This window comes from Lepidothrix coronata, unplaced genomic scaffold, assembly GCF_001604755.1.
Source record: "Lepidothrix coronata isolate B3197 unplaced genomic scaffold, Lepidothrix_coronata-1.0 Scaffold2, whole genome shotgun sequence".
Taxonomy (NCBI): Eukaryota; Metazoa; Chordata; class Aves; order Passeriformes; family Pipridae; genus Lepidothrix; species Lepidothrix coronata.
In genome coordinates this window covers 12,849,103-12,865,260 of record NW_016690182.1, presented here as the reverse complement: position 1 = coordinate 12,865,260, position 16,158 = coordinate 12,849,103, and the positions used below count along the sequence as shown (strand labels likewise).

At 51.2% G+C, this 16,158-nt stretch overlaps 1 protein-coding gene across 2 annotated transcripts; it reads left to right on the top strand.

Moving 5' to 3' along the window:
* The first annotated feature begins 6 nt into the window (after positions 1-6).
* On the top strand, positions 7-15,115 carry AIFM1 (apoptosis inducing factor, mitochondria associated 1). 2 transcript variants are annotated; one of them, XM_017818647.1, is made up of 16 exons: positions 7-94; positions 1,178-1,317; positions 3,952-4,042; positions 4,683-4,789; positions 4,916-5,046; positions 5,605-5,695; positions 6,438-6,522; positions 7,518-7,594; positions 8,436-8,544; positions 9,167-9,274; positions 10,071-10,159; positions 10,245-10,385; positions 10,910-11,052; positions 12,992-13,116; positions 13,604-13,800; positions 14,896-15,115. In XM_017818647.1, exons 1-16 carry the CDS (start codon positions 25-27, stop codon positions 14,965-14,967), a joined length of 1,776 nt encoding a protein of 591 aa, XP_017674136.1. In that variant the 5' UTR covers positions 7-24; the 3' UTR covers positions 14,968-15,115. The 2 variants fall into 2 exon arrangements, with proteins under 2 accessions (XP_017674136.1, XP_017674146.1); XM_017818657.1 differs by lacking the exon at positions 1,178-1,317 and adding an exon at positions 2,132-2,259 and having other exon boundaries at positions 73-94.
* Positions 15,116-16,158: the final 1,043 nt, after the last annotated feature.

The window sequence follows — 16,158 nt, the reverse complement described above, 5'->3', positions numbered from 1 at the left end:
CGACCGAGAGGCGACACCGGCGACATGTTCCGCTGCCGCGGGGCCCTGGCGCGCGCCCTGCGCCCCCCGCCGCCGCGAGGGCGCGCACAGGCGGGTCAGTGTCGGCACCCGGGGGACGGGCACGGGCACGGGCACGGGCACGGGCACGGGGGGGGCGCGGCGTGCGCGATCCCCTCCGCTGCCGCCGGTTCGTCCCGCGCGCGGGTCGGGACGCGCCGTCCCTCCCCTGCGGCCCCGGGGGTGGCACCGGAGGGCACCGGGCCGGGAGGGCGCGGGCGCGGCCCTGCCCGGATCCAGCGGGATGCCCCGGGAGCGGGAGGGAAAACCGTGCTTGGGACACCGCGAGTGACCTGCAGCTGCGCGGTCGCCATTCGGGTGGCTTCGGTGTGGCCGCGGTTTTTGTTAGAAATAAGCGCGTTTGGGCAGAGCTGAGGCGGGTTCGGGTGTCCGCCGCGGGAGGTGGGGAGGGACAGACCCCAGACCTCTCCTGGGAGCATCGGCCGTGCCGCGAGCAGGGCTCGGAGCCGTCCCCGCCGTCGCTCCGGGGGGGGATCAACTCCGTGGAGGGGCGGGCCGTGATCAGGCCGTAGTGCAACAAAACGCCGCGTAGCTGCTCAGCCAGGTGTGCTCCTTGTGTGCCGGGAGGTGCCTGCACCTGGATCTGCTCAGTTCCACGGGGGATGTGCTTTGTGCCGGCTGTGTCCTGCTGCTGGTTGACCCCGGTGGAATGAGGCGTGCGGGCAGGGAGGGGGGTTCGTGCCGCTGTGGCCATCCCTGCTGCTCACCCCGGCGAGGTTACCTGGAGCCAGGTGCATCCTCGGACAGGAGAGGCCTGGAGAAGGTGTGGGAACCACCAGCGCACGTCTCTGTGCTCTCCCAGGCCTGTGTGGCCGCAGGCTCCAGCTGCAGGCAGCCTTTTCAGCTGCCTGGAGATGCTCCTGCTATTAATTAGCTCAGTTACTCCTTGATCCTACAGATGTTTTCATATCCACGGCTGCCTGGAGCACGCTGTTGTGGCACGGGATAAATTCCCTGCGGTCGCTCAGATGTGGTGCCACATTTTCCAAACAAGGAACTTGTTTGGTTTCAGAAATGACTTAAGTCTCTAAATTTCTGGGCGTACCTTTGTGTTGACAGTGTTTTTGTGTTGTTTTCTCCAATAAATTGTGTCCCTTAGGCACCTTGTTGCAGCGCTGGAATGTGCCCCCAGACCTGCAGCTGAGCAGACAAGTGCAGACAGGCGTGCCCGGGGAAAAAGGCAGTAATAAGTTTTTTGCCTTTATTGTGGGCTTGACCACCTTAGGAGCAGGTGCCTATGTAAGTAGAAAGGTGGTTCCTTGGGAAGAAGCCACAATCCATCTCTCCTGTCGAGCGTTTTCTGTATTCCAGCTCTCTTTACTCAGCTTTTGATCTCTGTAGCTTTGTCTCTGCTTCCTCCTTCAGAAAACTTTAAGGGGAGCTAACTGGAAATTAACTTCTTGTGATTACTTGGTTTTTAACTGTAATTTCAGTTACCTGTTAGGGTTTTTTTTACCTTAAAGGCACTCTTGGGTTTCTTCTGTTATGACCAAACACAGCTCTGTCTGTTGTCATGTGTGGGATTTGATACCAAAGCAAACCTTTCCTTGCCAAATCTCAGTTCAGAACATTTGTTTAACTTCTTTAAGGATACCAAATCAACTCCCAATTTGTGAGCATTTATGTCCTACATGAAAAGAATAAGGGTTTTTGGCCCGACTTAGTAAATGACACTCCCAGAGAGCTGAAGAGTAGCAGCATTGCCTGGGAGTAGATGGATCCCAAGTTTACATCAAACAAATCTGTGTTTCCAACTTCTTTCTCTTAGAGGATCATATTCATTAAAAGTTCCAAATCCCGATTTTCTCCTAAAGAAAGTCCTGGGAAAGGGGAAAAAAAAAAATTAAAACAGTGCATGGAGGAAAAGTTTTTTCCTATTCCCTTTAAATTTAATTCTTTCCTGTGCCTTTCTGCCCTTTTTTTTTTTTTTGGCAGCCAAGGTAGCTGAAATTACAAAGCCCACTCTGCTTTTCCTAGGGCCTGTTTAATCAAGAATCTTTCCTAATATACAGCTCTTTCCTTCTTCTCTTCCATTGCCTGTCTTCACCTGCAGTTTTGCATTGCCATCCGCTAAGATGCCCTTCTAGATCCCTGATGTCTTCAGGTGTTCCTGGCAAAGCTGGCAGCAACCTCTTGTTATACTTAATAGTGGGAGGAACAGTCACTGGGACAGGAGCTTATGTAAGATGCTTCAAAAAACGTGTTTATTGGGTAGGAGGGTGGAGGGAGGGCACCTGTCTGTACCTCCCACTAAGTTACCCTTCACTTCAAACCCTCTTTGTGCTCCACGGCCTCAGGTATTAATTTTCAAGGGGGCACTGCCAAATAATTTAAGGTTATAAATTTGATATTCTCAGGCAGTGCAGTTCTCAGTGGAGAAATCTGCCTTAGAATTAACCTTTCCACTTTAAGTAAATCTAAACCAAACTGGCCATCTTTGATTTGTAACCATCAGAAAGGCACTAGTTCATTAATTAATGCACCTATCGTGGTATCAGTAATGTCAGCATGCTGAAAAGGAAATAATAACTAAATATAAGTGTGCTGATGGTAAAAAACTTGTCCAGTGTTATGATTTCTTTGGGGAAGAGCACTGAAATGTCACCCCATGATCTGGCAAAGTACAGTTGTGTTTCTGACTAGAAAGAAGTTGACATTGTCCTGTTGGAAATATTTGTCCTGAAGGCCTCATCTGATGTTTTGCTTGTGGTTTTTCCTAAGAGATAGGTTTAATTTGCAGTATGCTGCCCTTTGGACTCGCTTAAAACCTTCCTGGTTCTGCTTGCAAAGACAGAGGTGGTTTGTTAACCTTGGCTTTTCTGTCTTTAAGCAAAAGGCTTTAAAAATACCATTCTCTTGAATTCTGTTCAACACTGACAAATTCTTGTTTCTGAAATTTTTGACATTGCTCCAGTTCCCTGGACAGGCTTTTGTCTGCCCATGATCTTTTTTTGTGCCTGGCGTTAAATTCCTCCATTTTTATTTGAGACTATTTGCTATAAAACACCAACTTGTGGGAGTTGGCAAATGAAATTTGATGTTGCACAAATGCTAGAGATTATTAGCAAGGCTGGGTTTTGCCTTAAAAAGAAGGTTTGCTTCCCTCTAATTTGTTAGCCATGGGGGCAAACACTGGACTCTCACCTGCTCCCAGCACTCCCAGTGTCCAGCTCCTCTCCATTACCAGTTCTTGTTGGAGGTTAACATGACGTAAGAGATGTTCCCTCTTTATCTGTGCCACTAAATTGTACCTGCTGTATCCTGAATTTTCACAGTCAAATAAACAGGTGAGCATTCAGCTGGAAGAGATTCCGTGTCCAAAGGCTGTTACCTGGAGCAGCCCTGCTCCTGTGGCTGAAGGCACTGCTGAGATCAGGGGTGTCACCACTGCCACCACCATGCCTCTAACACCTGGCCTAGAGAAAGCCACTCAGGTTGTTGGCTCTACCCGGCCGCTCTGCGCTTGGGAAGCTGGGAGATGCTTTTTCTTTGGATTCGTCTTCCATTTTGCAGCCTTGTGTCGTGGCCCAGCTTGCACGTGGCCTCGGGGTTGGTTTGGCTGCATTTCCTGCGCTGGAGCTGGTTCCTCTTGGAACAGGTTTGCAGCCAAACACCTACAGGAAGGTTCATTGCTTCTGGGAAGCAGCCAGGCACCCAAGGCTCATCAGACCAGGGGCAAAGCAGGTAATTTTCTGAGCACAGTCTCAATGGGCACCTTGTCCAGTGAGGTGTATTTTGGGTCTGTGTGTTTTAACTAAAAGCAGATGGCTTTTCCAGCACGCGGGATGGACAAAAACCTGTCAGGGCGTAGGAGCAGGATGGTGCCTTGGTTCTGTAAGGTGCACAAGGTCAGTATCTCCTGTCTGTCTCCAGGTGTACAAAACACTGAAGGACAACAAGGAGCGATTCACCAGCCGGGTCTCGTCGATTACGCGACCCCAAGACGAGGAATCCTCTGCAGCCGGTGGGTACCAGCCTGCTGGTTCTGGGGTCGGCTCTGTTCTCAGCCTGTGACTTCCCAGCACAGAAGATGGTGCTGGCTCTCCATGACCCAGAACCAGACTGTTTTACAGACAATCCTGAGGGTGAAGCAGGGTATTTCCTTGGGCTGATTTCTGCTGGTTATTCCTTCTGTGATAAAAAGAGAAAAGAGTGAGCCCTGCTTTTGGCTTTTACCTTTGCGCAGTCTGACAAGGACATTGTGATTCCAAGGGGCCTCTTTCCCTCGATAGCAGAGGAAGAGGACCTGCCCGTGGTAGGAGGTGCCTTCTGCAGGAACTCAAAAGTGGTCTCCTTTAATACAATTACAGAAATATGTGCCTCGGCCTTTTTGGGAACTTCCCTTTCTTATCAACTGTTCCCTGGTTGGCCAGTGCAGAGTTTTCGGTCTTGCTTAGAAAAACCAATTTGCTGAAATCTGGCTGGTTTCTGCAGGGAGCCAGCTTTGGGGGAAGCATCAACGTGGTTCTTGGGAAGGGTACGGGGGTGGAAGGTATTTGGAGGACAATTAGCCAAAGGAAGTCAGGATGTGGAAGGCCCCTGGCGAGACCCAGTTTCCTTGAGTATTTGCAGTAAGGTGTCCCCTCTGTCACCTGCATCTCCAGGCGCTCATGTCAAGGTCCCATCCCACGTCCCTTTCCTGCTCATCGGTGGAGGAACTGCTGCTTTTGCTGCTGCCAGATCCATCCGTGCCCGTGACCCCGGAGCCCGGGTAAGAGCTGTCCTGCTCCAGAGCAGGCCTGTGGGTGGCTGAACGCTGTGCTCGCTCCAGAGCCTCTGTGTGTGTTGCCATTTGCCTGCCACTGCTCCAGCTGATGTGTTTCCTGACCAATTACAGGTGCTGATTGTGTCTGAAGATCCTGCCCTGCCCTACATGCGTCCACCTCTTTCCAAAGAACTGTGGTTTTCCGATGATCCCAATGTGACAGAGACTTTGCGGTTCAAGCAGTGGAATGGCAAGGAGAGGAGGTATGTGGCACTGCAGGTGACAAGGCTGAAGGGCAGTGTTTAGTGACAGGGTGACAATGATCAAAGAGTTCTTGGGAGAGAACCACAAGCCACTGTAGGTGTGTTGGTGCTGGCAGGGCTTGAGGAGCTCTGCTTCCCACCTGAGTCTGCTCTGTACTTGATAGCTCTTGAACCTTGCTGGGATTCCCTTAGACGTGTCCCACCATGGGAATCCTGTGAAATAAGTTAATAAAGGTGAAGCTCCGTGGGTTAGAACAGAGCTCCAGGGACACTGGATCACGTCTGATCCTTGTAACATCTGTGATTATCCCTTACTTGATGGTTGGACTTGATGATCTTAAAGGTCTTTTCCAACCTGACCAATTCTATGATTCTGTGATCCAAAACCCTTGAACTTCAACAGTGTGAAGACCCTGATTCTTAAGAACAGATAAATAAGAGTTCTGGAGCTTGTTATGGATGCCCAGAGTTGTCTTTGTCTCATTGGAATTGCTGAATAGCTGGATCTCTGGTATCCCAGAGCAAGTGGAACCCATTTGGTAATGGAGCTTTTCTCAGTATCTATTTCCAGCCACCGTCATTCTACGTGCCTGTCCAGGACCTGCCCTCTGTGGAAAATGGTGGGGTGGCAGTTCTGTGTGGCAAGAAGGTGAGTACGGCACTGGTTGTTGTTCCTACAGCTTTTCCCAAGCAGAGCCTGGGCTCTAGGCTGGTACTGAACCCCTGGAGGTGCAGGGAGTGTTGGCTGGGAAGGGGGATGTGTACAAGTTTGGGAGAAGTGTGATGGAGCAGAGGTTATGTTAGTCTTAAGTTTGAAAACAGGAGAAGCCAAGAGGAATAGCAGTGAGCTGAGGGAAGATGATGAAGAAGAGAGAAGGATAGGTCTGGAGTCTGGGCATGGGACAAGAAAACGTAGAGCTTAGAGACAAGGTGTGACAAAGCGGAACTGGGCTGTGTTGGCCGGAGGGTGAGGTGAGGAGAGCACAGTGATCCAGGTAATGGGTGATAAGGTGGCCAGGAGCAATGTGCAGAAGCAGCAGGAAGGTGGAGAAATTTAAGGTGAGCCTTCTACTATACTCATGTCCTCAGTTTTTTGTATGTTGCTATGATAAGATGTCAGTGACTCCTCTTCCTGCTGAACTGTGCTGTGTCTGAGCCCATTTCAGACTCAGACCCTGGGAAGATCAGTCTGAGCTGTGGTGACTCCCGTAGAAGTTGTCTTAATTCCCACTTCCAGTCATCTCCCTTCCCACCTCCTGCCCCCCTGCCCCTAAACTTAAAGGTGGGAAAATGTTAATTCCGAGTTTGCATCTCTGATCAGTAGTGCATGCACTTTAACTCAAACAGCCACAGTGCACAGCAGCTTGAGCTTGGCTTGGTTAATCCTGCAGGTTGTACATATGGATGTTAGAGGGAACACAGTGAAGCTCAGTGATGGGACCCAGATAACCTACGACAAATGTCTCATTGCCACTGGTAAGACTTTGAGGTTTTTTGATCTTGTTCCTTGTCTTGTGCCAGGCTTTTTATTACGGTGGCATTTAGCTAGAGATAAATTCTCTAGAGCACCTCTCTTGTGGAGACAGGCTGGGAGAGCTGAAGAAGAGAAGGCTCTGGAGAGACCTTAAAGACTCTTCCAGTGCCTAAAGGGGCTCCAAGAGAGCTGGAGAGGGACTTGGGACAAGGGCCTGGAGTGACAGGACACAGGGAATGGCTTCCCACTGCCAGAGGGCAGGGTTAGATGGGATATTGGGAGAAATTCTTCCCTGTGAGGGTGGGGAGGCCCTGGCACAGGGTGCCCAGAGAAGCTGTGGCTGTTCCATCCCTGGAATTGTTCAAGGCCAGGTTGGACAGGACTTGGAGCAACCTGGTCTAGTGGAAGGTGTCCCTGCCCATGGCAGGGGGTGGAGCTGGATGGTCTGTAAGGTCCCTCCCAACCCAAACCATTCCATGACTCTGTGGTTCTATCTGACAAGTTTCTTCAGTAAGTGCAAACCCTTGGGAGAGCAGTCACACAGAGGACAGTCATGCAGCCAGCTATGCTGTTGGCTTTTGCAGCTGCCTTGCATCATCCAGCTTTTCTGGGACTTCCAAAGTTTTGGCCTGTGAAGGGTAGGAAGGAGGAAAATGTGACTTCCCCGGAAGGAGCTCCTGTACAGACCAACCTCTTCAAATCCTGCCTGTGTGGCAGCAGCAAGCAGAACCAGCAGCTCTTGCTTGGGCAGAGCATTGCTCCAGCATTGGCTCCAGCATTTCTAGAGCAGTTCAGGTGGCACTGGCTGTCTCCAGGCAGTGGGGCAGGGTGTGGGTGTGGGGTCACCTGCTGCTCACACAGGTCAGCAGCAGGGATGGAGCATACTGCAGCAGTTTGGAAAGCACAGTCGGGATCCAAGGCAGCTTTGCACTGTCTGGATAGCCAGTGCCATGGCCCTGGTGTTACTGGTCTCTCTTCTCTCCCTCCTTGTCCTCAGGGGGGACCCCAAGGAACCTGCCCGCCATCGAAAGAGCAGGAAAGGACGTACAGAAAAGGCTGACGCTGTTCCGAAAGGTAATCTCCAGGTGCTGCCAGTCCTGGGGCAAGACTGAATAAATCAGAGCCACTACCCCTGCTTTCAGCTTTTAAATTCTTCTGCTCTGGCCAGGACAGCCTTGCCTTGGCACTGCTTCTCTCAGCTGGTGCCCAGGAGTGCATTGGTGGTTCATTCCTTTTCCCGGGCAGGAAACCAGGGTAGAGTCTGCTCAACCACTCACCTGCTGGCCTCAGGCCTGAGAGCTGTCATAATACATGGGATTATGGGATTTTAGGTTGTTGTTTTTTTTCAAGTTTCCCTCCTATATGACTTTGCTGCACCTTCCAAAGTGAATAAAAGCCTTGGAAGATGGTCAGTGATCTTCTAAGGTCTGCTGTAGAGTTGCTTTTTGTTGGCAAACTCCACTTTCCTTGAAAATGTAACCTTCTCCTTAGTCTAGTTCAGGGAATTGATCAGGAATAAGAAGGTGTATGAGAATCTTCTGTTCTGTGCTGGACTCCCCTGAGGTGTGGTCTGCTTAACTGGAAAGGAAGGATGGATGATGTGAGCTGTTGCATCCTTGTTATACTGGTTGTGCTGCAGGACATTTGAGTTTAGAAGTTTTACTGTAGTTGCCCTCGAAATTCAGGGGAAATGCAGGAATTTGAGATTTCCTGGTCAGGTAAAAGCTTGCACAGACATAAGGAATCCAGGGAGGTTTTTCTGTGCGACAGGCAAACAGGAGGAAGGAGCAACACATCTCCTTTTCTAAGCTGGAGAGAGAGTCATTCTTATTTCAGAGGGAGAAATTGGAGACAAATGCCTTCTGCTGCCATTCCTGTTAGAGAGGATTTGAAATGGGGGTAAATATTCTTTCAGATCGAGGACTTCCGAAACCTGGAGAAGATTTCAAGAGAAGTCAGGTCCATCACAATTATTGGTGGTGGTTTCCTTGGCAGTGAGCTGGCCTGTGCTCTGGGAAGGAGAGGTGAGTGTGTATCCTCAGCTGTGATAGACACTGAGTGGAAGCAACCTGATGTTAGAAACTTCTTTTCACTCCCAACTGCTCAGTTTTTGCACAGACTTTGTGTTTGCCTGAAGGAAACTGAAATCACATGTGTTTTGTTGGCTGCAAGGCCAAGATTTTCCCAGTTTCTCCCTCATTAACTGCCCAGCAGCCCCTGACCACAAAGGTGGGAGCTCTGCAGGCCAGTGCATGCTGCAAAATTACTCCACCCTCTAAAAAATCACATTTGTCCTCTGTGCTCAAAGCCACCTTCAGACTAGGATTTCGGGGTTGGAACTGGATGATCTTTAAGATCCCTTCCAACCCAAAGCACTCCATGATTCTGTGGTAGTGAACAGCTGGATTCTGTGCGAGGAGTGACTTTTTGGTAATTTTTCTATGTTTTCTCCAAAATACCAAGCATTTTACCTAAAAGGCTGTTATCTAGAGTTTGCAGGTCACTTTGTGACTCCCAGAGAAAGTCCGGGAGCCAGAACTCTCAGATTTGGAAACTTCTGTCAAGCTCCTTGTGTAAAGTCAAGCATGTGTGTCCTGACATCCGTGCTGCTGCTCTCTATCCCACTGCTCTGTGCTTCCCTTCCAGCACGAACCCGAGGCCTGGAGGTGATCCAGCTGTTTCCAGAGAACGGCAATATGGGCAAAGTCCTGCCTGAATACCTGAGCAACTGGACCACAGAGAAAGTCAGGAGAGGTGAAGCTGCAGAGCAGGGGGGTGGGCCGGTGGCTGCTGTGCAGCTCTTGCTGGTGACATCCAGCTCTGTTCTGTCCCTGGGCTCTGCAAGGTGGCCCAGGTGCAGCGCGGAGGAAGTTGCAGTTCAGGCAGCTCAGGCAGCACAGAGCTGCCATGAATCCCTGGCTTCTTGGCAGTTCCTCTGGGAAAGCTGAGCCAACAGGCTTGCTGATGCCAGTGAGGCTTTCCCTGTGGCTGTTGCTCCCTGGAATGGTCCCTATGCCCATGCACACACCTGGGTCAGGCCAGGAGCTGTAGTGTTTAGCTGCTAAAGCCAGTAAGATCCAGGACACCTTTTTCCATTTGCTGCGTTAAGTGCAGAATATTCCTGTGCGTTGGGAAGTGGAGTGGAATAGAGGGAGGAGGAATATCATCTGAGTGTGGATTGCAGGGCCTGATAACCCACAGGTCTGAGTTACTTTCCTTTTTGAAAGCTGCCTTGTCGGACCTCTGGGTCTGGCTGAGGCACAGCAATAGGTAATCGAGTGTCCTTAGTTCCTGAACACCTGTTTTGCGGAATTCTTTTGGATGTGACCTTGTTATCACATACGACATGTACTTTGGATTGTCATTCAGGCAGCTCTCTCAGACTTTCTATCTGGATTTCTCCTCGTGCTTCCCTCCAAGCTGTACTGGCACAGCTTAGGAGGTCTCTGTCTTGGTTCCTCGCCTGGAATCTGTCTGCACCAACCACCTGCTCCAGGTGGGATCTGCCCAGCCCTGAGCAGACACTGAGGTGTCCTGTGCTTGTTTCCAGAGGGGGTCAACGTCCTGCCCAATGCTGTGGTCAAGTCTGTCTCTGTCTCTGGCAACCGGCTGGTGATTCAACTGAAGGATGGCCGGAAGGTAAATGGAATGGAAAAGCAGGGAGAGGGTAAAGCTTGGAGGGGCGTGGAGGGAATGAAGATCCTAACTCCGAATTCCCAAACAGGTGGAGACAGATCACATTGTGGCTGCAGTAGGGCTGGAGCCTAACGTGGAGTTGGCCAAGTCGGCGGGGCTGGAGGTGGACTCGGACTTCGGGGGGTTCCGGGTGAACGCGGAGCTGCAGGCACGCTCCAACATCTGGGTGGTGAGTGAGTGTGGGCACAGCTTTCTGGCTGTGCTGATGCAGCAGCTCGGGACACACGAAGTTGTGGGGCTGGTGCACTGGGGTGAGGTGGAAAAGAGCGAGTAAGGAGTAAGGAGAGCAGTTGTAGCGCAGGCCCAGAGCCTGGTCAGGCATCGCAGCCGCCTCGTTGCCGTGGTAACCACGGCGAGTTTGGAATATTTATGCTGTGTAAGAGGAGTTGGGGTAACCTAAAGATAGCCTGGATCGCTTGCTTGCGTAAGAGTCCCTTGGTGGGCGTCGTGACTTTTTGATTCCTCTGGAAAACGTACCTCATGCTGCCTTATTTTTCCAAAGATTGGTGAAAAAATGCCGAGAAACTGGGAGTTGTGTAGCCCAGGGAGTGGGACGAGGTAGTGGCGGTGTTTGGGGCTTGTCAGAAAAACGCAGTTCCTTGTTCCCGTTTGTTCTCTCCCCAGCGTTTCTTTGTGCACTAATTGAAACTGTGGCTGTCAGGGTTTGGTGCTCACTGGGTGATTCTCTTTAAGGCAGGGGATGCTGCCTGTTTCTACGACATCAAACTGGGCCGGAGACGTGTGGAGCACCACGATCACGCCGTGGTGAGCGGGAGACTGGCTGGAGAAAACATGACTGGAGCTGCAAAGCCCTACTGGCACCAGTCCATGTTCTGGTAACGTTCCTTTCTTCCTCTGGGGTTCCTTGTTTGGCCACGTTGCAGGAGCTCGGACAAGATGCACCTTGGCAAGTGTGTGTTTCCCAAGAGCAGTGAAACCACCTCAGCAAACGCCTTGTACAGCTTCATGTTCCCAGAGCCCTGGGAGGGGGAGGTGTTTGAGCATTCGCTGCTCTGCCCTCACCTCTCTGAAGTGTTTATCCTTCCTGTAGGTTCCAGTTTGTCATAGTCCCATTCTGCAGAGCACGAAGCAATAAAGAGCAGCCCTGTCCTCAGAGCAGGCTGATTTACGGGTGGAATTTAGGAGCAGCTTTTCTGTTACGAGTATGTGACGTTCACCAGCACAATCTGTTGCTTTCAGTTGTGTTGCTGAACTGATGCTTTAGTGGCAAAGCATTGCTGCATCCAGGTGTACCTGAAAGGTTGTTTTCTGGAGAGAGGTATCAAGAAAATGGGCAATTTTGCTGTATCTTCCTGAAGTTCTTTTTGAAACAAAGCGAAACAAAATGGAACAAACTTCACAAAAAATTAAAATCCCAAAGGCTGTTGGTTCGAGGTCAATTTAACAGGATTTTAAATATAGGGAAAAGAGTTTTAGTTTGCTCAGAGAAATCCCTTCAAAAATAGGTATTTATGACCTGCTGTCATTTACCTGAACTCTTGGTCTGTCCTGCCTGGGTTGTGGGCCCAGAGCATTTCTCACTTCACTTTTAAACAAGAAACATGGAACCAGAGAATCACTGAGGTTGGGAAAAACCTCAGAGATCGTGGAGTGCAGCCAAGGACACAGAAACATCCATTTCCCAGGTGTGTTTTTCCTCAGGATGCTCTTGGCCACAACCAGATACAGGTGAAGGAGGGCTGTGAGTTGCAGCCCCGTTTGTTGGCTTTGCCAGCTTTCCTTCTCCTCTGCTGAAAAGCTGGGAAATGGCAGGAACCCCTTGTGTACTTTGTCAGGATGTTCAGGACCCCATAGCAGCCTTCCAGCATCTGAAGGGGCTACAAGGAAGTTGGAGAGGGACTTTTTAGTTAGGAACTGGAGTGACAAGGCAAGGCAGAATGTGTCTTCAGACTGACTGAGGGGGAATTTAGGTTGGATATACGCAAGAAATCCTTCCCTGTGAGGGTGGGGAGGCCCTGGCACAGGTTGCCCAGAGAAGCTGTGGCTGCCCCATCCCTGGAAGTGTTCCAGGCCAGGTTGGACAGGACTTGGAGCAATCTGGTCTAGTGGAAGGTGTCCCTGCCCATGGCAGGGGCATGGAATGAGATGAGCTTTCAGGTCCCTCCCAACCCAAACCACTCTACGATCCTTCCTGACTGATCACTGCTGGAAGCCTGCTCTGGTCAGCTGGCATGTTACTGGTGTTCCTTGCAGCAACCCCAGTCTGTGCTGGAGGATTCTGGCTGGGAAGGTCGTGATGTACATACATCCAAACTGTTTTGTGATGCATCTGTTCCCTCAGCATCCTGGGGAACACTTGAGACACCTGGTACTTACAGGTCCCAAACCACAGCTGCTTTGTCTCCTAACAGCACCCCGGTTCAGATCCAGGTGCCCAGTTCAAGGAGCTGTTAGGACAAAGTGTTCTTCTCTTTAGTTTTTAAATACTCTCTGAAACATGCACTAAATAATTGTCCGTGCTCCCAGGCCTGGTGTGGATAACAGCCATTGCCAGAAGCTGCCACGCAGGAAGCAGCCTTGAAGGATTTCAGAATTTTGGTCAGGGAACTGGTTTTTCTGAAGCTGTTGGCCTTGGACTTGCTGTGTCTTGGCTCCTTGTTCCACCTCTGTATGCAGAGCAGACACGGTGTGTCAGTCACTCTGCATCCGCGATCGCCCACACCACACTGGCAGTAAGGATGGATGGATGGATGGAATTGCCTTGGATTTGTCTCACTAATGCTACAAATTACTTTATTTCCACTTGATTCCTAGGAGTGATCTGGGCCCCAACGTGGGGTACGAAGCCATTGGCCTCGTGGACAGCAGTTTGCCAACAGTCGGAGTCTTCGCGAAAGCGACAGCGAAGGACACGCCGAAAAGCGCGACAGAGCAGTCAGGTAAGGCCCAGGTGTGCTGGGGAGCCTGCAGGTGTTGGTGTGGGCACACACAGTCAGTCTGAGAGCACAAGGAGTCAGCAATCTGCTACTCCCTTTCTAGACCAACCTTTGAAGGCTGGGTTTGATATTAAAATGTGATTAAACCACAGCGTTCCTCCAAGAAGCCATCAGGTAACTCATCTACTGACATGCAGACTTTCCCAGTGAAGCTCGATCTCCTCCACAGCAATAAAATGATCAGTTTGGGACAACAGAGGCTGAAGATCCAAGCACATTTATTTTGTATTCACTGCCTGGAGGAAGCAGACTTTTCTGTCCTAGGCACTTGGGGGTGGAAGTCAGGAATTGTCGGGTGTTGTGCTCCAAGTTGGGATTGTTTCATCCTTGTGTTAATGAAACTTAACTTTTGGGGGACACAGCTCTTGAGTCTGTTCTTGTCATCACATGTCCTGCCCTGGGTGTGTGACACCTCATGTCTCTGCCTTAGGGACTGGAATTCGATCCGAGAGCGAAACGGAAGCGGAAGCCTCGGAAGTTCACATCTCTCAAAGCTCTTCACCGACACCTCAAGTCCCGAAGCAAGGAGAAGATTACGGCAAAGGTGTCATTTTCTACCTCAGGGATAAAGTCGTGGTGGGAATCGTGTTGTGGAACATCTTCAACAGGATGCCCATTGCTCGGAAGGTCAGTGCAGGACGGGGGTGATGGGCAGTGGGGCTTGACAGAGCAGGGATTTCCTTGTGGAAAAATCAATCTGCCAGTCCAGAGTGAGGATAAATAAATGCAGATGCTCTGTCTGACGCAGAGCTGGGCAGTATCCAATTCACCCTGTCCTGGGTGATTTAGGGGAGCTGCCCTTGTGCTTTTTTGCATGTGTGTGCAAAATTTTTACGGAAATGAATCAAGTGTGTGCTCCAAGCCTTGCCTTGGCATGGCTGAAGTTCTAGGCCTATAATAAGTAGAGGCTGGAATCATGGTGATGGAGCATGAGTGAAATGTCCCATCTTTGTGCTGCTTTGTCCAATGTCCAAGTGCCTGAAACAGTCTCAAACATCATTGTCCCAGAAACAGCCACAGAGTCAGGGCTGGGACAGCCCTGAGAGGTGCTCAGTGTGTCTCCACCCCCGTGGTCTGTCTCAATCCTTGCAGGTCAGCTCAGCCAGGCCAAGGTCAGGTTTTAACACCTCTGGAAAATTTCAGTAGTTTAAACTATGGGAGTGATCCCACACTATCCCCAGGTGATCTCTCCCAAAACAAACTATTCGTGGTAGAAGTTTTTGATATCTAATCTGAATCCTTTATGATGCAGTTGAAACCTATTGCTTCTCCCATCCCTGTGGAAGGGAGATCCTTTCCTTCTTTCCTTCCTTCCCTTAGCAACCTTTCCCCTAAATCTGAATGTGCAGTCCTTGGCCTCTTCATCTTGTCTAAAAGCTCCAGGTTCAAGCCAGGTATCCTGGCTCTGAGACAGTGCCAGGCTCACCTTCACAGAACTGAATCACTTTTTGAAGACACTTGTTCTCCCCAGCTGTAAAGGGAAACCCAGAAACAAATCCCACAGGGACAGGGAGGTTGGTTTTCCAGCTGTTCCTGTAGGCAGGTGCTGGTACGTTTAAGAGTCCCATGTGAATTTGGGTGCAGAAAGTGCTGTTGTGTTGTGGCTGTCTCAGTCTGGTGCTTCAGAGAGGATCCAAGGAGTTCCTGGCATCGGCTGTGACAGTCCTGCAGCGCTGGCTGCTTATAGGATGTGCAGGATTTAATGCCTTCTCCTTCCTCCAGATCATCAAAGACGGGGAGGAGCACGAGGACCTCAATGAAGTAGCAAAGCTCTTCAACATCCACGAAGACTGAACTCTCTAAGGGGAACATGGCACTAGGAGTGAGGGGGCTGCTGGCTGTGTGCATCCCTTCACCTTGGACAGCTTCCCTGGAGCACTTGGGAATATTCCACTCACCTGAGCCCAGTGTTTGCACCAATAAAGTCAGATTGTTCTAGTTACCTGCTTCTTCCTGCACCACTGCCTGGCTGGTGAGGAAAGGGGACTGTGCTGCCAACTGGGCTCAGTTTTCCTTTGTATCAACCTTGGAGAAGCCTGCAGAGCTCCCTCTTTCCTTGCAGTGATTCCCAGCTGGGAGTTGGCAGGGCTTCAGCCCCTCCCATGCCTGAGGTGCTCCAGCTCCTGTCTGGGGCTCTGTGGTCCTCACTCCACAGTGCCCGTGTCTGCCTGCAGCTGGACAGCCCCAGCTCACACCCTGTGTCCCCACAGCTGGCTTTGCCCACAACACCAAGCTTGGAGAGCCTGCGGGGAAAGCTGCTGCCATTGGGATCCTTCCCAGGCACCACATCACACGATCCATGGTGCCTCTCCTGTTTGGTGATCCCCTCCCCACTATGCCCAGGGTGTCACTGCTGGTCCCCAGGCACAGGTTACCTGGGTGAGGGAATACAGGTGTGACAAGAGCTGGCACCAGGTGCCACTTGGGCTCTGAGGACAGGGCTGGGAAGGGCAGGGGTGGGGCCACACTGTCCCACAGAGCAGCCATCTCGTGACACCTACATCCCACAGGAGCCCTGGCACACCTGGAGGAGCCAAAGAGCTCCCCGGGCCTGAACTGAACATTCCACCACCTGGGTGGTGTCAGCTCCGAGGAGGTGCCGCTGCTCTGCTGTCCAGGCTGCAGGGGGGGATCCCCACACGCTCCCAAAAGGTGCCAAGAGCAGCCGTGAGGGACCCGCTGTGGTGGAAGGGGCTGCTCGGGGCGGGGCCTCTGTGAGCGGAATGGGGTGTGGGGGTGCTGCCCCATGCCCGGTTCCACCCAGTTCTGGGCACGGGCATTTCCCTGGTGTGGTGGTTTGACCCTGGCCAGATGTCAGGTACCCACCAAAGCTGCACCATCACTTCCTCCACCGCTGGACAGGGCAGAGAAAGTGCAACAGAAGGTTCATGAGTTAAGGGCAGGGAGAGGTCACTCAAGGTGATTCAGGCTCTGACTTGGGGAAATAAGTTACCCATTGCAATCAGAACAGGATGATGACGAGTA